This window comes from Corvus kubaryi, unplaced genomic scaffold (assembly GCF_017639235.1).
Source record: "Corvus kubaryi isolate FWS band 111438036 unplaced genomic scaffold, C.kubaryi_AGA036_p1.0 split3-37173, whole genome shotgun sequence".
Taxonomy (NCBI): Eukaryota; Metazoa; Chordata; class Aves; order Passeriformes; family Corvidae; genus Corvus; species Corvus kubaryi.
Genome location: NW_024582085.1, coordinates 1,016,028 through 1,038,190, shown reverse-complemented (window position 1 = coordinate 1,038,190; position 22,163 = coordinate 1,016,028). Strand labels below are relative to the sequence as shown.

Here is a 22,163-nt window from a genome sequence, read left to right as displayed (position 1 = left end):
CAAACTGGAGCTACATCTACCTCATGCTGCACTTCCAATACCTAGTTTAGGTTACTTGTCATGCGACAAAGATAAGCAACACAGATAAGACTTTTTATTTCAAAATGTTTACAATTAAATGAGTTCATGTCAGTAAGTCATACACTTTGCCATACAAAAATACCGTGCTACTGATACAGTTGAATTAAATGGATTCTCCATGGAGGAGAAATTCACAGCATTATCAGTACCCTCAAGGAACTTTGTTTTCACTCCTGGGCTGTGTTGCCTAACAAGCAATGTTGGTTTATTAGCTCGCTCTGCACAGTATTAAAACCATCGTAAAAACAGCCACTTGCATGCTGAATCCTCTCCTCCTTCTGAGATTTCTAATAAAGCAAACATCAAGCAACCCATCCTCCATCACTAGGCTAATAGTGACCTTCAGATACTCTGGATGATGCTGCTGAGTAGGAAGAAATTAAAGCTTAAACTTCCTTTGGCTCTGTCTGGATATCATAGGCCCCAGTGGAAAAGAGGGAAGAGATTGTCTTTTTCTCTTACCCACTGGAACAAATTTACTTTCTCTTGTTAACATGACACTGAAGTTTAATCAAAAAGCTCACCATAACTTTATCCTCTCAGGGCTGACATCTGCCTTACTCTTTTCTCACTCTCAAAGGTTTAAAAAGACTTGTATCTGGTACTATACTGCTTCAGGAGGAAACTTGCTAATGCCAAGAAGTTCAACAAGATAGGTAGCTGAGAGCCACTTCAAACTTTCAAACTCCTCCCTCTGTAAAGCGAGGAAACACTGACTCCTGGAGCCAAATGAATTTTCTCCTGCTTGTCACCCAAACAGCTACCCTCATCTGACTCATGGCTGGGCTACATCACTTAGAAGCAGTTTTATCATCCCCTCCTTCCTGTTGACAAGCTAAGCACACAGGAGTTGGCAAACTGGACATTTGTACAACAAAATTATATTCTATTTTCTGCAGTGAATACAAAGAAGGGTTTCTTCAGGAGGTCAGAGCTGTCCAAAGCCTGTCATCTCCTTGAAGCAGCAGAAAAGTAGCTCAAGCAAGGAAGTAGTATGAGAAACCTCTCAGAAAGCACAAAGGCAGGTTTCATAAGCGTGTCCACTCCAACAACCTCTGGACAGCAAAATCAGTTCTAAATGTTTGAGTGCTGGGACTTGAAACGGTTTATTCACAAAAAACAACTGACACATTGCTTTAAAACTCAATTTCTCTTCACTTTGGCAGTGGTTTTTGTCAGTGCCACACGCAGTAGATCCAAGGTGTTAGATTTTAACTCTTCTAATGTGAAGTCACAAAGAGGTTTTAAAATTTTACAGTGGATTAAACTTCAGCACAAAGCTTTCAGCCTCCAGCACATTCCTACCATTAAGTATAAGGGCAGAAGTCAGAGCCCGTGTGGCATTTTATTTATATTTTGAATAAGATGAAATTGTTGCCAGTCAAGGGAGGGCCAGATTGGCACCTGGGAAGCAACAGGGGATTTCTTCAAAGAGCCATAAATATTTTAAACACAGTCAGTGCATAAGGCATTTCACTCTGTGCAATAAAAATTGGTCCTGAAGTAGCTGAAGCTGTCCTGTAATAGAGGAACTAATTCTTCAAGAATTTAGTGACAAAGTAACAATTAAGATACATAGCAAGTAAAAACATATTTTAGTTGCTATCACATCACCGAAGAAAAATAGGCCGTGTGTCTTCTAACTCCTTGATCCAAGAGGTAAAGTTAACTGTCTCTCATAAAGACAGAAACTTTTAAGGCCTGGAATACCAAAATAAAACCATGGATTAGGAAGAGAACACAGAGCTTTGTCTGTCTTTAAAAAGAAAAAGAAAATTGCAACGTGACAAGTTCTGTTGTCTGGAATGTAGACACTGTTTTCAGGTTTAAAATACAGTACAAAGTCCATTTTTAAATGGACAATGTTAGACAAAAGAACTAAAATTGTTTACCAGTACAAAACTTGGGATGAGTGTCATGCATTGTACTGACTGACTGTTGTATATTTTGCTTTGTTTGGGCAATGAAGTCACCCCAGCCAGTTTCACTGTTTGGCCCTCTATGCATTCAGAGACTGCCTTTGTCTAAGAATTTGGGCAGAGTTTCTTAGAATAAAATAAATATGGGAACATATTCTTTACTCAAGGTCTGAAAAACAGATACTGCAGATACAAGGTACAGGGTCTGACTCAGCCTGTCAGTGTCCCTTTAAATACAGGTAATCTCTACCCTCCACCCTTTCCCATTGCACTTGTCTAGGAAGGCTTAAAAGGGATTTAGAGGCTCTAAGAACGTAATTATCCTGTGGCACACTCAGAGGAGAACATGAAAGACTACAGGCCCAGGGTGGGCCAGAAACCACCATGGGCAACATCTTTAAAGGCAGCTGTACCCGATACATCCATGATCATTCAATTACATTTCTACATTCAGCAGCAGGTAAATGTAGACCAAATACTTTCAAGTTTAACGCAGCAGTGACATCTTCTTTTCTGCTCACCCAGGTCCTGCTGAGTGATACAAACTTGATAAGTGAAACATTCAGTGGTGTGAAAAAGTCCCATTGTATAGAAAATCTTCTTGATGAGACAGTTTCTATAAAGAGCCCAGTGCTTCTCCAAAGCGGATTTTCTGTCCAGCTTTGAGGTTGAATTTGAAGTCCTTGGGTGCCTCAAAGATTAGTACGATTGTAGAGCCTAAGTTAAATTCCCCTAAATGTTCCCCTTTCCTCATGGGGATTCCCTCCTTGTTGTTGGATATGAAGCTGAAGTCATTGTAGGAACCTTTAGAGTAACTTGGACTGTTGGTGTGCAAGTCCTGTGCAGAGAAGGAAGAAGAGAAGGATTTACTGGGGGATTTCAGTGCTCTGTATTCATTCATCATACAGCTGTGTAGTGTACATTCTCAGCAATTTTCCACGCAGGAACTCACAGTTCAAAGGTGCAACAGGAATTTTTAAAAAATAGTCTATATTGCCGACAACACTCTTGAAATCAGTCTTAGAATATCAGTACTGTGAAACACTCTAATTTCAGGGTAATAAGATTTTTTTTTTTCCAATTTTGTTATGCTGCACCAATCTCAACCATTAACACCAGAAAGGTGCCTGCTATGATCCTGCTCACCTGGTCGAAGTAGATGCGGATGGAGCCAACATTTGTTGCTCCTACAGCTGTTAACGAGAAAAAGCCATGTTTCCAGTCACCTGTAAGGACAACCCGTTCGTTGTGGCAGAACAGTTCCTTGATCCAGCGAGCAACTCCAGGATTCACAGACATCAGAGAGCCTGAAGAAGTGAGAAAATATTCAGGTTAGGTTGTCTGGTTTGTAGCAATATTGTAATGCCACTCAGATGGTATTTTCAGTATAACTGGGGCTGATCCAGTAAACAACTGTATCAGTTATTTGTAGGAAGAGAAGCAAGTGCCAGGCAGAGCAAATGAAAGAGAAGTCTGTGGTGAAAACAAAGGGGTCACAGAAGGATATGTGTGACAGGTCAATCTCTCTCTCATGGTATTTGAAACCAAATCCAAATACTTACGTTTTTGCTAGATACCAAGAATAAAATATTTTTGTTATCTGCAAAAACATCCAATAGCAGCTCCAATAGTGTATCTGTTCAGTTGCATTTTCTTTGCCAAGCACGAGCAGAGACCGTACTTTGAGCTACTGTTTGGTGTGATATGCAGAACTATCTGTATTTCAAGAGCAAACGGAATGAACAGTGTTTGGGAACAAATCAGGTCAGCATGCATCAAGGGTACTTCAGAGAGCTCACACAGTTTGAATACAACATTACTGTTTTCGCCATTTATATGTGATTTGCTCTCATAAACTGTACAGCTGTAAAACTCACTACTGTTTGTGACAAATCATTTTTCTACAATTATCCATCATATTACTGTACAACTTCTGCACTGGTGTGTCTCATTCTGCAGTGGCGCATAGCAGTGCTTCCCTCCATAGCTGCTCTGCAGTTGTTTTCTAGGAACAGAAACCAACCTGGGAAATGCCGTCGGTGTGACACTGTCCAGTCTGTGGGTGAGTGGAAGCAGTGATAATCCCCTGGTGCAAGGTAAATTACACAGTGGTAGAGCTCATTCCCCTCCTTTGTGACCAGTTGTTGCTGAAAAGAGTTACCAGGTGGGGCTGCAGAGAAAGCAGGGAAAGGAAGGGGTTAAATATATTCCTCCTAAAGTCATCTACCACAGCCAGACAGTCTATGTTAGAGCCAGTGCAATAGCAGAGGAATAAATGCAGCCCACATGGATTGGTGAGACTACAAAAACATACGTTTCATCCAGGAATCCAATATTTCCAAGTGTTCCTTTCCCTTTACAACAAAATTAGATCCTGGATTGTTTTAATCATAGTGAAAATTTTTCTTCTGGAGTGTGCCCTTCCCTAACCAAAAGAGCAGAAACTGAAATCCAGTACAACAGAATTTTTATTAAAGCTACCCTTTAAGAACAGAATTTGTTAAGAGTCCTCTAAGTCATTAGAGGGGTAGTGCTTGAGCACTTGTTAAGGAGTAGCTTATACAGTTTTTGCTAGCGAGTGCTTGGGCCCATTTCAGTGTGACAGCAAAAGTGCTGCAGCTGTGGTATAGCAACAGATCTTGGAGTTAAATGTAGGAACCAAGCAGCTCAGTTCAGATAATCAGAATGAGCCAGGCATGACTGTATAAAGCCACTGGTGAGAAAAAGAGAAGAGCTAGAACAGCGACATGGTTACCCCAAATAAAATGAACCAAAATTCAGACTTGCTTTTGTTCCTGACAATGCAAGAAAATGTTAATTTTTTCCATCTCTCTTAATCTCATGATTGCTGAGAACACTGAAAGGGCAGAGCAGAATAAATGCAGAATTGACACAGAACTCACCCTGACTAAAATGCATTTCCTCCGTGGAGATGCGAGGTCCCAAAAAAGATTCCAGAGAATAAGTAACCCCTTTTACTTGCTCCACTTCGCAGTTTTTTACCTGTCCGAAATTAAGGATCTTTCCATCAGAGGGACTAATCTACAGCAAAGAGAAAAAACTGAAACAGTTAGAAGTTCATTAATTCCTTATGAAGCAGTGCCATTCCTCTGGGGGCTGAGGGAAGCTGGCAGTGCTGGGTGAAGCCCTCACTTCCTTTCACTCACCACACTATGCACGCAGCAGACTGGCCGCACTTGTGGTTTCAGTTTCCTGCGGAAGAACTCACTGAGGTTCCTGTAGTGATGCAGATCCTCCACAGCTGCCTCCTTCATGTTCACTCCAAAGGTCCAGATGTACAGGCTGTACACAGGCTTCCGCAGCCACGTGGGCAGCTCCACCTGGTTCAGGCGACCCCAGGCTCGTGAGAGCAGCCGTGTTGGCACCGACTTGTACAGGGCAACCTCAAGGAAGAATTGCAGCATGTTAGTGTTCTCTTCACTGATGGCTTTCTTACTTCTCCCCATAACACAGGAAGGATCAAACTGTTCCTGCAAACCCATCCCTTGAATTCATGGGTTACACCAAGTAGCCTTTAAGGCAACAAAAAATTAACACTGCACTTCATCCTCATTCCCTCCATTCTGTTGAGAGTAGATAAGAGACAGGATGAAACTTAATATAACTTTATAGTGAAGCCAGAATTTCCACTCCCTGCAGGCTGAAGCTCCACACTGAAGTTACTGGAAACTGCCCAATGTGAGGCTTACAGAAAAAAAGAGACATTGCACATATTCTAGTAGGATGCTAATCAGAAAGGTTTAATATTACCAATGTATAAATTTTTGTGAATAACCAAATGAAAATTGACTGGATGACATGCTCATCAGATGCATCTACTACTGAGGGTGTTTTCCACACCCAGGACTGTGTGTTGTACTGCTCTAATGACAAGTACCATTGAAGAAATGTACCCACATGGATGCAGCTACACAGGTATAAACTTACACCAGCCTTACTCCTTCTCTCACAACAATGGGAGTTGCTAATTGCAAGAATATAAAGTGCCTTTATTTCTGGAGAAATACACCTTTGGACTTGCACCAAAGCCCAAGTTTTAGCAAGGAAAACAAATGAAACAAAGCCAGCCAGAGGTATCTGCTGTTGATGTAAGTGGACAGATGACAACATCTTTCTGTTGATAATTCCAGCAGACAACTCTTCTGGAGTTTGTGGTACTTCCTGTCAGCCAGGAAGCTCACATGGCTATGATGTAACTGGGGGGAGCTGGGGAATATGGACCAAGGGAACTGAACACACTCTGAAACCAGTTTTGCAAAGGAAGTGGTGATCTGCTGACTGGTGCTTTGTTTTTGAACAGTACAGCTCAGTTACATTCAACTCACAGCTGAAACTTGGTTTTTTTCTTAGTGAGAGTCATCATTTGTTCTCAATCATATCTTTCACAGTGAAGTTTTGCAAAACACAGCCATAAATACAAACAGAAGCACACACTGGCTCCATCATATCAAACACAGCAAATTAAGATTTCACTTACAAATCACCATCCTATGTACATACAGGTATATTTCAGAAAGGAAGTACCAACAGATAAAACCTTCTAAATGAACAGTACCTTATGTTATGTAAGCTGAAGTACTGATGAAAAAAATGTGTTGCCATTTTATTTGACATGTCCTATACTGTATTAATTTCTAAAATTAACTTTGCTGTTTTCCACCAACACAGAAAATGTATACAACTATAAAATCACACAAATTGTCAAAAGCGGTATTTCCTAGTAGCCTCTTCTCTTCAAAGGAGCCTGGTTTTCAAGTTGATGGGATCAAACAGAACAGATGTTCAGTGAAATAGGCTTAAGAATGGCAATTTTGTTCCTGTTTTCAATCAAAATACTTACTTGGTTGTTGGATTCTGAAATTGTATGATTTGTGGGGAGAATTACTATGTGCAAGGCATCCCATAGCCTGCTCTCAACAGTGTCAGAGCAGAGATTTGCTTATGATTTGGACATGCTGGACTACAAGTGCTCAATGAACTTGAGGAACAAACCCTCTCAGTGTGAAAATAAGAAAAAACAAGAGACCATTTCAGTGTGGCCAGGAAAAGGAACTTGCCAAGAGGTTTGGTCTTCCTTGTCCTAGCCCTGATACTGTGAGGTGACTGAATTCCTTCAGAAGTTTGTGTTAATTTTCCGTGACTGTTAGAGGACAAAGTAATTCTCTGCTCCTGAAAAAGTCACTTGTCTGTGAAGGCATTACTTAACCACAGACAGTAAAAACTATACAGAAGCATGAATTGCACCTCTGCCTTCACACCAGTGATCACCAGGCTGTCCTGCATGAAGCAACTCTTCCCCCCAGCTGCTGCCAGCTCCTCCAGGACACACAGCTCCCAGACATGGTGCACAAGAGACCTGCTCACACTTACCCTGCTCATGGGCCTCCATCCCACTCTGGTCAAGGGTTTAAGAGCACCGAAAGGCAGAAGGTAATAGAGAATAGTCAGAGGCCAAGAACGGAGTTTCAGAGCAGGCCTAGACATACAGCTCAGCTGGCCCAACCTTCGCCTCAGGGCCAGCTGGGGGAATTGCAACCTGAAAGATTACATACACAGCATCAGAGGGTCAGGCATCTCAGCTGCAGAGCCACCAGCTTCCGACAGCTGGGGTGAGTTATTCCTCCTAAACATTACTTAATCGTTGATACTACAAGTCTTTACTCCTTTATTTTGATCAGTTCCTCCCCTTCCCAAAAAAGAACAGTTTATCTAAAATACAGAAGTCCTCTGTCCAAACCTCTGACCAACAGGTCATATTTTATGAGTAACACCCTCAAAAATTAAAGGTAAGACCAGTTTCAGGTCTTAAAGCCTTCACTGAATACCCATGGTTCTGAACATCTGGACAAAGCCACTGTTTCTACTACTGCAAGACAATCTAGTCTCCACAGCCCAATAATCAACTCCTCTGTCTCATAACCAGCTGCATCTCTGATTTTTTTTGTTACATGGATGTGCTGACTGAGAGGGGTATCATTTTGCACAAATGGCCATGAGGAGAAGTTGACCTTCTAACTCTCAGAGGGAAAAGCCACTCAGCTTCTTAGCAGAGGACAGACATCAAGGGCCTCAGTTCAGAGCCTTGCAGGAGGTCTGGATGCAAAACCGTTCAGGTGCCCATTTATTCTTTGGCTTCTATTAATGAAAAAACCACTGGCATTTCCAAGGTCCCATTATCAAATGGAAATCTGCCTACCTGAGGACAAACTATTCAAATGACTGACTGAACTCCTGGCTAGGAGACTGTTCTCTGGCAACCACGACACAGCGATGTGCACACACAAACTCAAGTGGCACAGTCTGGCTGCTCCCAACAGCTTGTTTTCTTGCTGTCTCATTCTGTGACATGAAGGAGGAACTACAAAATACTGCAGATGTCTTTCCAAGATGGAAAGAAGCTGAGAATTTAAAAAGAAAATTTCTTGCCAACTCATTCTTTCCTCAAGTTGGATCAGAATTAGAATATCAGGCAGACAGGTACAACTGTCACCACTTTGGGATGCAAGATGGTGCCTTTTGGCTCAGAGATTTTTTTTTTCTGCAGTGAACACAACTTCTTTCCCATGAAGAATTAATAAATAAACAGAGAATAATCTGTGCATCATAATGCAACAGGGAAAAAGAACCTTGAGCAGAAGTCCTGTCTCAGCAGAGTTAATGCTGGCTTCTCAGCAGGAGGTGGGACTGACTCAACATGGGAATAGGAAGGGGCACTTCACGTTCTCCCTCCCATCCTTACCACCCAGCAGCTTGCAAGGGCTGGCGGGCCAGCAGCCGGGTTGGGTCCCATTCTCCCCCTCCTGCTGCTCTCCCCCCCCTTCACTGCAGTCGCTCCTGGACCAATCCCTGCAGAGCTGCATTGCTTTGGAGCCCTCGGGCTTCTCACTGCCTTGGCCTGGTTTCAGAGCGGCCCCTCAACTAATTTTTCCATTCTTCTAGTGATAGAGAGTAGAAGGGAAAAGAATGAAAGCTTCCCCATTCCCCTTGTCATGGAACAGCATGCCCTTGTCTCCCAAAGCAATGTATAAGGAGCTTTATAATAATTAGGGCAAACAAAAGCTTTGCAGATGGCTCCCGCTCCTTCTGCCCAGAAACCCTCCCAGCCTCCCTCCCGCGTCAGTGACCATTCCTGCAAAGCAGAAAATACTGAACAGTACCTGAAATGAGTTCTCCTACTCGGTGTCCCACCGGCAGAGCCAGCCAGACCTGGACTCTCCAGCTGTGGGTGCTTGTCCCCGGCACAGCTGCTGCTGCCGCCGTTCCCTGAACGCAGCCTCCGGACATGAATTTTAACTTTGCGGAGGTTGTAGCAAGAGGGTGGAGGGTTAGATAAAGCTTTATAGCATCTCACCATTTCCCTGTGTGGAGCTCTGGTCCCTGCAGGGTGTTTGACTGACACATCGTCAGGGTGACGGCTGTTGCAAGGCTCAGTCTTTTTTCCTGTACCTCTCTTTCCTTTGCTTGCTCCGGCACAGGAGAGAGGACACGGCGTCACAGTTCCTAAATCCCCCGCTGGTTTGTCTCTGGATTCCCTCTCTGTTTCCCACTTGAATCTCTGCTAGGAGGGTTGCAGCTATTGCAAACAAACAGGCATTGTGTCACATTTCAACATCCCACTACAAAGCAGACTCTGCACACGATAAAAATGAGCTGTCCATATGAGCAGTCCTTGCTTCTTGCTAGTCCGAGTGGCCATTGGAACCCAACTCCCCAAAAAACACCCTGCAGTTTGTCCCAGGCTGCTGGGCAGCGATGCACTAGTGAGAGGAGCAGCCAGCTGGCCCCGCACAACTCATCTCAGCGCCAGCCTGAATGCAAGGCTGGGAGGAGGAGTGGGGCGGAGAGGAGGAGGAGATAACTCCCAGCTTCAATTCTGCAGTGCAGCAGCTGCTCCTAAAAGAGTTCTGGACTGCTGGGCACCACAAATCCTTTCCTGCTCTTATTGTCCAGCTTGTAAAGAAGAAATCAGAAAGGAAAGGAACATCTTTCTATTTTACAACGCTTGCCAGACACAAACATCCATCTCCGTAACTCTCCTTCCATCTCAAAACACTCACTTAGGGGAACATTCCTTCCCCTAATGGACATTCTTCTACAAATAACTAGATACATACAAAATAAGCCAGTTTTAGGGCCAGCTTGAGAACTGGGTATAAAACAAGTGTTTTGCGCCTATTATGTGACTCGGTACTGTCACAGTTTTTATGTCCAGTAGAACTAAAATAAAAAACAGGAGTAAAGGAAGCTGGTTTTGTTTTTAAAGACCAAAGGCTGCAGTGTTTCTATCTGAACATTCTAAATGTACAGAGAAATTTCACTCTTTAACTCTACAGAACACACCTCAAACATAGACTTTCTGTATCTCCTGTGACTGGGTTTGGATTGTTAAGGGAGCCCTGGTTCAGAAAGCAGAAGTCAGATAGCTACATCTTACCTCAAGATTAAACCAAATACCCAGAACAATTTTGGGGCTGACTCTCTAGTAGCTCCATTTCACTTCTGCTTTCTGCTAAGTCTGGGCTGAAAACAATCAATCAAAACCCTCCTTGTTTCCAAAGCCTTCTAAGCACCATGAAAACTGTGTGCCACACAGAGCAGATCAAAAAGAGCACTGCTGCTCTGATAGAAGGAAAGGCTTGTATTGTAATAGGAATAAGGCAGGAGGAGTGGGAGGACCAGCAGGAAAAGCTAGAATTAACTAGCTAATGGCACCCCAGTCAGGCCTCAAAAGGAAATTATCCAAGCAGTAATTGTGTGTTTTGACTGGCCTTCAATGCCAAATATTACAGATACCCCCTAGAAACACCTCTGGAGATCCTACATTAGAGTATTTTTTTTCAGAAGAAAACTTCTATATGGTATTCTGTGTGTCAGGAAGTTCCAAGACCTGTGTGCATGTTGTTTAAGCTGAATTTTAACAACAGCATTTAAAAAAAAAAAATAAAAATCCAGCTAATTGAAAGAAGGCTAATTTAAGATCGACTGAAAGCACTCAAAACATACTCCTTCCTCCCTGAACCTTGTGCCAACTCTTTTTGTTTTCCTATTTAAAATATCATTTAGTCTTTCTTTGGCTGGCACAAGAAACTCCTACACAACAAAAACAAAGCCATCTGTATAGTCAAATGCTGAAAGCAGTTAGCCAAAATCCTATCAAAATTCAAAGAAAAGAGCACAGGGGAGCTACTTCTCCATTCACTGGGAACATTAGAAATGACCACCAGTAAATACTTAATTTTAAACAGCAACAAGCTAAATCAACATTGTTTCAAAAGAAACTTCATCAGGCCAAGACAAAATTATTTTTCACACTGAACACCTGTGTTCACAGAACTGTGGGGAGTGAGTTCATTTGGCACTGGTGGAGCTGGGCAGGAACAGCAGAGCACCCAGCTCAGTAGCTCCTGGCCAGGGCCAGCTCCTGCAGCTGTGGGGGGGAACCCTGCTCCCTATCCCACCTCCTCCTGTGCTACCCTCGACCTTGCAGAGAGACAAGAGAGCAAACACACGTCGTAACTACATTCCCTTCAGTGCTCTTCCCTTCAAGATAAGAGAGGTAACCCACAAGCTCTTCCAGTAAAATTCAATTTTATCCCTCAAAACACTTTTAAGGAATTATTATATTCTCAACTGAGTAACCATGATTCTGTGAAAGCATGGAACCAGGTAAACAGCTGACCTGCTCCCTAAAAAAACCCAGACACTGAGATGTTCTATAGCCTGATGCAGTAGGTAGTACCACCCTTCAGTCCAAACCAAAAAATGTGGGGCAAAAGAAATTCCTCTCCAGGAAGGGAAAAACACTGGTGTTAAAAGTTTTTTCCTCCACTTCTTACGAAAACTACGCTCAGCCAAGTAAGAAGTTTCTCTTAAGTTCTGTTCTACTCCCCTCATTACATTCACCAGGATGCCAATACCTGAGTCCTGCTTAGATGCTGACATACCTAATGAGTTTCCATCCCTGCTGTGGTTGTCCCAGAAGCAATGTACAGTTCCTACAGTGTAAGAAGGCTGAAATGAAAAATCCACCCTGAGTTTACCTGCTTTCCATGGGGAAAGGAACAAGAACCGCTCATCAAACAGCTCATGACAGAGGAACTCATAAAATGGCATCTCAACAGCTGGACCTCTTGGGATGCAGGCAGTGCCCAAAGCCTATGTCATCATCAGCTTAGACAAAAATCTTAAAATTTTTGGTTTGTAGGGGTTGGACACCATTACCAAACTCCCTCACCTGTCTGAACTCACTCAGAATCCACGCTGGGCAAATAAAACAGCAGTTACTGGCAGGTATCAATCCATAGAGAATTATTATCTCGTAGAGAACTGCTAATCTGCCAGCTATGCACCACCCTTCTGCTCTGTCAGCTCAAATAAGCATCAAATCCAGTAACCTCTTTTAATTACTTGTCAAATAATTAACTACTCAAGTCCTTCTCTCAAGTTTTACAAAACAACACAGCAAGGCAATTGCAAGAAAGACTAATATGCAACTGAACTTCAAACGTGCAGCCGTGGTTTTAAACCATAAGCATGAATCATTAGGCTTGGAATGTGCTGGTCAGTGCTCAAAGCCCTCTCGTCACACTTCCTACATTTGGTAACAGAACTACTATTTTAAAAATGGACCGAACGCATCCCAGTGCTGTATTCAAGGGCCAACAAAAACTACGGTCTTGCACTCAGGGAAGAGATACTCGGTGACCGTTTGTTAAAGGTCCCGTTCCTTTTCCAGCAGTAACTGTTCTGTATCAGACACGTCATCCCTGCTCCCATCCAACCTTCTCCGCAGGCAGCCCGGCAGGACAAACACTGGATGCTCCACACCCAGGCAGAACTCCTGAACTCCGAGAGCACAACAGAACTGCCCCGATGCTGCTGGGAAACCTGAGCACACGCTGAGCGCCTGCCAAGGCCGCGGAATTGCTGGGCAGCGCCTTCGCCCCGGCTCTGCCGGGAAGAATCGGCCAACGGGGACCATTCTCCGCGGATTTACCGGCGCTGCCTCATGAAACGTACCATGCTCGGCTGCATCCACCTTAAATGTCTGAAATTCTTTACTTCCCATTTGAAAAAGCCTTTCTATACATTTTCTCTTGGGGTGTTATGAAAAAACATTTTTATTGTTTTCCCCTAACTTTACAATGCTGTTTCAGTAGCTTTTTACAAATAGAGCAGGGGGGAAAAGTACTATTTTAGGATAGCCTAAGTGGACGACTGAATTATTTTTGAAACTTAAATCTGAATTCTATGCAAAAAGCCTGTTACACAGTCTCAAAGAGCTCTTCTGTGAAGCAAGGAGATAAAGCTTTATTTACAAAGTGACATGGAATTTGATGGCACCCTTTTAATACTTTGCAGTAGTAATTTCCAATTAATGGTTTAAAACAGCACTCTCCAGTACCACTCCCTACTATCCCCCCATTATTTTAGCTTAAGATATTGGTAAAGCGAACTCTCAGCTCCGTAAAGGATCTCTAAAGGAAGCATAAGCCGCGTTACATCCTCCCCACAGAGCAGCACCCGGCGGAAGCTGCGCAAAGGCACCGGCGGCTCTTCGCCCCCCTGCCCGCCCCGCGGGACTCTGGACTCCGATAAGGCAGGTCCAACAGACTCATTCTGATTAAATCTACTCAGAGATTACTCATGACCGAGTCAACTTTGGAACATCGCTTGAAATTTCCAGCAAGCCAGAGTGAATCGCCCCTTGGCCGCCAGCCCTCGCCCATCTGCCCTGCGGTCCAGTAGTCCTTACCTGATGCTCACGGAAGTCTCCTTCGTCCCGGCTTTTCGCCTTCAGTCGCCGAAATACGACACCGACCCTTCCTTTCAAAGCAGTTTTCAGACACGTGAACAAAGTTCAGTGGACTGCGAATCCCCCATCGCGCCGGCCGCAGCCATCCCGCCCCTGGGGCCCCTTCTCCGGCCGGGCAGGGGAGCGGATGGTGGCCACACCCGCATCCCCCGGCCCGGTAGGTCCCCACCTACCTCCCGGCGGCGGCACCCGGGTCCCCGGCCTCGCTCCCGCCCGCTCCCCGCGGCGGTGCCGGAGCGTCCTCGCCTTAAGGAAGCGGCGCGGGGCCCCGCCTCGCCTCCAGCCACTGGCGCTGCACGCCGGCTCCTTCCCGCAGGGCCCCGGCCCCTTCGGAGGAGGGGCCAGGGCAGCACGAACGCAAAGGAAGAGAGACCGGAGGGCACCCGAACACGGCGACAGTGATGTCTTGCCCGGCGGCGGCCCGCGGGAGAAGGGGCTGCCCTGGGAGGGTCTGGCACTCCTGGGGATCAGCGCTCAGCTTCCCAAAGAGCCGCTGGCCCGGACAATGGGGAAAGAGACTTGCTGGGGAGCAAGGCACCGGTGCGGATTCTGTGCATTGCACAGCTTCGCGGAGACAGCTTCCCACCGCGTGTCCTGGTGCGGTAACACAATCCCACACAGGCACTGGCAGCCAAAGCAGGAAAGCGTGCTGCAGGCTCATAAACTGCTTCCGAAACGCTCAGATTAACTGCTCCATAATCTCAGCAAAATGCTGAGGATTGCTCAGGAAGTTGCACGAGATAGAACAGACTCATCTGGTCAAAAAGCCTTCCCACTGTTTAGATTAAAAAAAAAGAAAAAAAACACAAACCCAAACTGATTTTACTTGTTTCAATTTTCCAGGACAACGAAGAACAACATTTACACCACTGCACCCTTTACACAATTTGATGCTGTTGAAATGTCACTGGTTTTAACATTTTCTGACCATCTTTCTTGTGTACTTTGGACCACTTTACAAGGATTTTTTTTTCATAATTGCATATATGCTCCAATAAAACTCCAAGCATCAGAACCTAGGAGCAAGAATGAGGAATAAGAGACGAACTGGAGATTATGTTTCTTCCGAAGTCAGATAAAAAAAAAAAATCAGATATTCTTCCGTTATTAGTTCTTTCCTGAACGCGATACATAGCTCTTACCATAATACTAAATGTCTCCTCTGGGCCAAGAAAAGCACGTTCGGTATTGTACTGCCATAAGAGCACCAGTATCCTCTGTTACATAAATAGAAGCACTCTCTGACATCAGTAGGAAGGGCTGTGTTTTTCTTACCTCTGAGAATCCTAAACCTATGCTCAAGCGCTTTCCTGGTGAATTGTTTTTAAAAACTGGCCCGAGACAATAAGCAGCAGTTGGAACACTGCAGCTCACTTCCAGAAATGTTTACTGTGCTTTTCCTGGCACATGTCACTCCAACAAACACTGCTTTTTCCTTACACAGAACAGAACAAACTATGGGAGCAAAGGACACCTACAAGTTCCTCTCACAAAACTCTTGTTCATCTCGTCAGTCTGTTCCTCCAAACTCCGGCTCTGGCCAGGCTTTCCCACAGTAATTCTTTGATCCTGTATCAACAGTGCCCTGGTGCCCAGGTAAGAAGAAGCAAAATGCCTCCAGTTAGCATATGAATGGCATGCCATGCATGCAGATCCCAGCCAGGAAATGTTCTGTGACAGCAAAGATTTGGAACAATAAGCTTCCATCCATCTGATAAACATCTACCTGTCTCCCTCCAAGCCCTCTGCTTTACCTCATCTAATTAAATGAAAGCTGATCCTCACTGGTATTCACAGTAGGAGACACTAAGGCATTAATCAGCTCAAGCTATTAGTGACAGAATGTCTCTAAGAAAATTACACAAAGAAAAGGTCTGTGCTAAAGAAACAATAGTTCTGTCTTTCCCTGTGGAGAAACCAAAGGGACATTTGACTTGCACCAGATTCATTTTTTCCCCCCCATTCTTTTATGACACTCAAGCAAAACAAAATCACGCCGAAGTGTACTGACTCTCTGTAATTCAGTCAAAAATGATGCACACACCTCAATGAGGATTCCAGCATGGACCTCTGCTACAGGAAGAGCTTCCATGCCTGCTCAACAGGGTGAGGACTACCCATTTAATATCTGTCTTCTGCTCAGAAGCAGGGGAATCTGCCTTACACACAGAGCTGGCAGGTGGAAGATGGTCCACATTCCCACAGGAACATGAGGCTGGTACCGTGGAATAAGCACTTCAGAGCAGCAGGCTCAGCAGTGAGGGCATGTGCACCAGTTTCTTGTTCTATTACTCTTTCAAACCCCATTCAATCACACTTGGTCTCTCCTTGCCTAAGCAAAGGCTTATTCTGCCCTAAAACCAAGACAACACCCCCTTCCACACTCCTAAGTATGCGTCCAGTGATGCAAAAGACAGAATAATGGAAAGTGACAGGTCAGCATAAAAACCCACTCCACTTTACAATAAAAAGGAACAATGCAGCTCTTATTTTTCTTGAATCCTCCATTGTTTGGGATATTTCTTGCAATGTCTGAACAGTTTCTCTTTTTCATCATAACAATTGAGCTTCCTTTCCCTCCCACAGAAGCATTCAACAGAACTTAAACACATCAGGAAGGACTAGGACATCTTGTTAGTGTCTCCTACTATGGTCTGCTGCATTTGCGGCCCTGCTTATCAGTTTGAAATTCTTTGTGTGTTTCCCCACTGTAAAAACCAAATCCTTTAGAGCTGTTTCATCAAAAGCAATACTCTTAGCTTCACCAAATAATAACAAACCAGCATATCAGTATAATGAAAGAATGCAAATGCAATAAGAAAATTACTCAATTTCATACCAAAAAAGTATGAACACTAACAAAAGAATATTTGTTTTCAAGTATCAAAATGGAATTGACATTGCCTTGTTAAATAAATACTCCATGGACACTTACCAGTTTTTTTAAAATCAGAACCCATTTGAAACAAACTTCAGCAGGAAAAGAATATACAGAAAACAGATTTACAGACAGATTCCTCAGGAGCTATCATAACCTAAGCTGTTAGCATCTGGATTGTCTGGATCATATCTGATTTGGGTCACTAGTGAAAATGAATTTAGGGATTCCAGCCTAGTCCCCCACAGGCATGTGGACAAATCATTGATGTGCTGGCAGTGTGCTCAGGAATGCAAAGAAACCAGGATGCCAAAGGTCACACTGAAGCATCTCCTACACAACCTTACAATCCTAGAATTTTTAACTCCTTGGCTTCAGAAGTGGCACTGAAGCAGGCACTCACCTGACTGTTTGGAAGAACACCATATATATTTTAAACTGTCCAGCATGGAGTTGTACAATATACTTCAAAGGCAATATAGCAGTTATAGGAAGACATGAAGTATTTCTTACTTCAATGTTGCAATGGGTATTTGACCCATGAATCTGATACACACACTCTGCAATTCCACAATAATTTCTCAACTCATTGGAATCCAGAAAGAAAAGGCAAAAATCCCTCAGGATCAAGAGGAATTACAGACCTAAGTGTAACCTATGGAAAAAAGGTCTTGTTATATATTCATACAGGGAACATGTAGATTTTTATTAACCAGGCATTAATTCCATCTCAGCTTTATTGTAAAGCACATATGGTGTCAGCCACACTAAAAGATGGAGGAGTTGCTGGCAGTTCCTAATGTATCATGACTTCAGCCAGAATGAGTTACTGAAGTGACAGAAACTTTAGTTCCATGAGCTGTCAAGAACATGTAGTCAGTAGAGGCAAATTAAAGATTTCTGTGTTGAAATGGAAGCAAAGGAACTTGCATCAAATGTGACAGAAGTAAAATTGCCCCAAGTTTCTTACCTCCCATTCACTTGCAAGCTTCACAGGCACCTCTATGCCCCTCTTCTCCAGCTGTTCCAACTTGTAATCCTCATATTTTCTGTATCCTGCATATCCTCCACCTGTAGCTACCAGAACATGGAAGGGCCGCAGGCGGAAGACTTGCCCCACTGGAGCAGTATGAAGCTTCTTCTTGTCTGTAACAGAAAAAATCTCAGACTTCAGGAAGGAGTACAGCTACACAATAAAGAAAAAGCAATTCTGTGCAGTGAGGGATGTGAGCTTGGGTGATGAAAATGTGATTAGAAAATAAATCTGACACAGAAGGTATGTACAGATGCTCCTGAGTACTCCAGTTATTGCAGTTTACCAAGTTACTGTAACTCAGCTGATCAACACTAATTGGTCATCTGTGGTTTTAACCTCATCCCCGTCCCTACCACCCCACATGCTTCCAACATTCTTCTCCCTAAAATATACATAAATTGTGCTCCCTGAAAGCCCCATGGAGAAATACATAAAATTAGTGTCTGACAGCACTATCACACTTTCCTACTGTGAGAATGTTGGTACTATGTGGAATAATCATTTGCTGGCAAACAATCTGTACTACTGTGAAGCTTCATGCTTTTAAGTCATTCAAGCTTTCACTACAGTTAGGGAATCCCCAGATGGTACAGCTAACTGCAAGAGGGAAGGAAATTCTGGCCTGTTTTAGAGTAGGTTTGGTAAACAGGAAAACAGCACATTTCTGCTGTAATACAAGTCACCACGTGAAACAAAGAGATGTGTAGTATTACATTTTTTACTGAGTAACTACCAAGCTCCTCCTGCATAAGTCCAGCCTTGCAGTCACTGTGAGATACAAGGACACGGCACGGTCACTAAGCAACAGACCAAGCATGGGACAGGCACAGCCATGAGAATATTTCCCTTCCAAAATCTTCAGAGGAAACAAATCTGTCCAGGGCTAAATCAGTATTAGACTGTGCTGCTCCTGTCTGTCTTCCAGTCAGTCAGAAGTTCTCAGCAATGAGTACAAGTCACTACCTGACAGAAAACGCCCAGAACCAATTCTTGATACTGATTGCTTCATTTCCACAACAATCATTAACTTGGATGTGCCAGAATCAAACCCAATGGACTTTATCTTGCTCCATCAAAGTCAGGCTTCTTAGAGTTTGACTATGAAAGGATGCATTAGCAACCAAAAGAATTCAGTCAACACCAACTCTATTTCTAAGCACACAGAGACAAAGCATAATTGTTTCACAGTCTGAAGAGCTTTAGTTCTAAGTAGTTGAGTTGATTAGAAGCATTCAGCCATGATGCTGCAAAAAGATGCCAAATAAAAGTAATTCTTGTCCACATTTTCTTTTATCAAAATAGTATTTCTTTATAATTTCTTTCCTACACTTGTGATGTAAAACATTGCTTAAATTATATATTCTAAATGCATCATAAAACGAAACCAGCTTTGTTCCTCCTCAAAAAAATAAAAGCAATTTCTTTTCTGGAGGAAAAAACCAAACTCAATAAACAAACAAGGCAGCAACTACAGTTACAGTTAATATTCTAAAAATTATTCTTTCCTAAAGAACAATCCTCAATGAAGGAGAGGGATCATTTAGAACAGTTGAATGTTTAAAAAGACAGACTTATTTGAATTTACAAGGACTCTACAACCTTTCAACTTTGCATCACTATTTCAACAGAAGTGTCTGTACACAGACCAATGATACTCTTTAGCCGTAAAGCCTTTGACTCCTTTCCACCACATTTTTGGTTCTAAGTTAGCAAAGCTGCTCAGCAATTTCAGCAGTTTCACAAATTCCCAAACCAAAACCCCTCAGCAGGAACAGCTCTTTCTGGTTTGGATCCAGAGAGAAGCTGTTTCTGCTTCAAGAGCCTCTATTGACTGCACCCATGTGAACGTTTCTCTTCCTGTAATAGTTACCAAATCATGTGGTGTTCCACAAGCCACAGCAAACACAACTTAAGTTGTTGATAAATGAAGAGCTGACTTTTACCCATGTCCAGTATTAATGAAACAGCATTTCTGTAACTGGTCTCCAAAACACTACCACTGCAAAGGCATCCAACATGCCACTGTTAAGCTTTTTTGCCCTGACAAAAATAAAATTCCACACTTTTCAGACACAAATGGAATTCACACAAGTTTACAAATTCTAAGACAAGAACACTAGTTACCGATTCTGGCAACAGATCTAGGTTTAGGCAGCTGGCACCACTTAGATTTCAGCTGAACATCGTGTTCTCTAATGATGCTACTGCTGCTCCCTGGAAAGCAGCATGAGAATGTGTGGAGAGCTCATACCTTGGCACAAGAGCCACTAGAAACAAGTCCAGGACAAGAGGAAAAAGGTGCAGGACTGTTAATGTACTAATAACAGTTTTAGATACTACCCTAAATCTGAAGCCCTCACAGATAAAGCCAACGTCTTCCAGAATTCTTTTAAACACTGAGTATATTCAGCTAATGAGAATAAAAAGATAGTAGCAGGTTCCTTCTCTGGAACAGGTGAAAAAGACACATTCCCTCAGAAACGCTGAAAAATGCAGGATGAGAAAGCAAACCGAATAATGGCAGGAGTGCTCGAGTTTACGCAGTTAGATGCAGTAATATAAATGCTGCTTCATTACTCTGACCAAATTAAGAATTTCTTCTAGGACATGACACAAACACTTAGAGGAGGCCATTATAAGGGGTAGAGATAAAACTAGAGAAGAGTTATCTTTCCTTTCTAATGACATCATGTGCAAATCATCTAGATTTAAATCCAAATCAGAATCTGAAATATCAACGAATTAGAAAATGACAGGCTAAAAGGTGACTTGTTCAAAACTCAAAACTAATTTTGACTAAAATGACCTTTTCTTCCTTGTGATCAACAACTTTGCACTATGTCTCAACTTCCAAGATTTTTTTTTCTGTAATGACTTTGATTTATAGACAACAAAGAGCTGCTGTTTCTATTCATCTGTGTAAGCATATATTTCAATAATGAAATATCCATATACGATATGCCAGACAAAGCATTTGGACAGGCAAGTTAACCCAAAGAAATGGTTTTAGAAAATGGGACCAATAGCTCAGCTGGTAAGGAAACAAAAACTGAAGACTGTATGATTTGTGATACTAATATATGACAATGCACATGCTACAAGTTTACAAATATTCCTTAAAAACAAACAATAATATCTGATCTTCACAGCATTACCCAGCTACAGAAACTTCAAGTACAAGTACCATTTTAACCAAGTCATAAACATACTCTGATTTCCTGATCCATTAAAATTATAAGTACAGATTAAAATATAAAAGGATATTTATACCTTTTCTTTCTTATAGGGCTGTTAAACTGAGAAAATCTAATCTCTCAGACTTTTCAAGGTGAATACCTGATAAGAGCTGCACTACAAAGCAGGTAATACAGTTGAATATTCTAAATACTTGTAAGTTTGATATTGCCCTTCTCAGTCAGTTACTTCAGTAGGTGTGGAAAGCACACAAACTATTGCTCATCAAGTTCATTTAAGTGGGTTTTTTAAAATGTAAAAACACTGTCCTAACATGAATCTTTCTGGTAAATTATACTGTGCTTTTAAAAGAAGTAATTTTTGAGCTGTAGACTCCTGAGAAAACTAACTAAAATGCAGAAATTAATTAAGAAAAATAAACCTATGGCTAATGGGTTTTAATTTGGTATACAGGAATCATCTTCGCCAGAAAAAGTTTCAGATGCTTTGTAAAGTTTCAAAGCAACAATCAACAACAGCTCATATTGGATCTTATGAAAAAGGTAAGTATACTTCTTTTACTATGTGGAAAACATAACACCAAAGCAGTAAAACATAATTTGCAAGCTTTATCTAAGGAAATGCCATGAATTGGTCTTTGATGCTAGACTTCCACTCCTGCTTTCATTTCAAGAAATTCACCTTCCCCAATATGAGACCACAATTTGCCTAACTTTGAGTGACCCTGAATTTAAAACCACTTGTAGATACAAACCATCACTTACCACTGAAAAATGTCCGTGAAGGAGGCTGCTTCCACAGGACTCCAGCTCTAACACACAGGTTCTTACGTACCAGCAAGTTACAGCTGCACAGCAAACTGCAAATACAACAAACAAGAAGTGGCTGCTTAAGTACAAATGTTTAATAATGCAAATGTCAGCAGTTCAGCATAGAGACAATCTAATATTTAGCAGCTGAGTAACAGAGGGAAAAGTCTACTCAAATTACAATAAAATTTCCACTGAGCCTAGTCCCTTGTGGTCTACTACTTTCCTAAAAAATTGAAAAACCTGACAATCCAACTGCTCCTGCAGATATTTATTTAATGATGCGTCTTTATCTTTTCTTTTTCTTAACAAATATTGACATTTTCCTCTTAGGCTGTTGTAACAGTGATACTTTTCTGAGTATTGTAGATGCTGATCTTGCCAATAGCCCTTTACAGGCAACTATTTA

At 42.5% G+C, this 22,163-nt stretch overlaps 2 protein-coding genes across 13 annotated transcripts in view; one reads left to right on the top strand and one right to left on the bottom strand.

Moving 5' to 3' along the window:
* The window catches only part of SFI1 (SFI1 centrin binding protein), a 30,580-nt gene extending 26,653 nt beyond the window's left edge, over positions 1–3,927 (top strand). For all 6 annotated transcript variants that reach the window (XM_042015165.1, XM_042015164.1, XM_042015167.1 and 3 more), the window contains one exon: positions 3,120–3,927. The gene's annotated coding sequence lies outside the window, so the exon portion shown is untranslated. The remainder of the gene's footprint in view (positions 1–3,119) is intronic.
* Positions 73–22,163, bottom strand: part of PISD (phosphatidylserine decarboxylase) — a 24,780-nt gene continuing 2,689 nt past the window's right edge. For 2 of the 7 annotated variants that reach the window (XM_042015181.1, XM_042015187.1), the window contains 7 exons: positions 21,710–21,804; positions 17,685–17,860; positions 5,168–5,404; positions 4,904–5,042; positions 4,024–4,170; positions 3,147–3,307; positions 73–2,838 (listed from right to left, as the gene is read on the bottom strand). In XM_042015181.1, coding sequence (XP_041871115.1) covers positions 2,617–2,838; positions 3,147–3,307; positions 4,024–4,170; positions 4,904–5,042; positions 5,168–5,404; positions 17,685–17,860; positions 21,710–21,804 — 1,177 coding nt within the window. In that variant the 3' untranslated portion in view covers positions 73–2,616. Of the gene's footprint in view, positions 2,839–3,146; positions 3,308–4,023; positions 4,171–4,903; positions 5,043–5,167; positions 5,405–7,391; positions 7,558–9,178; positions 9,595–11,965; positions 13,747–13,776; positions 13,988–14,009; positions 14,028–17,684; positions 17,861–21,709; positions 21,805–22,163 lie in introns of those variants that run through there. The other 5 variants (XM_042015182.1, XM_042015186.1, XM_042015184.1 and 2 more) reach the window with 5 other exon arrangements.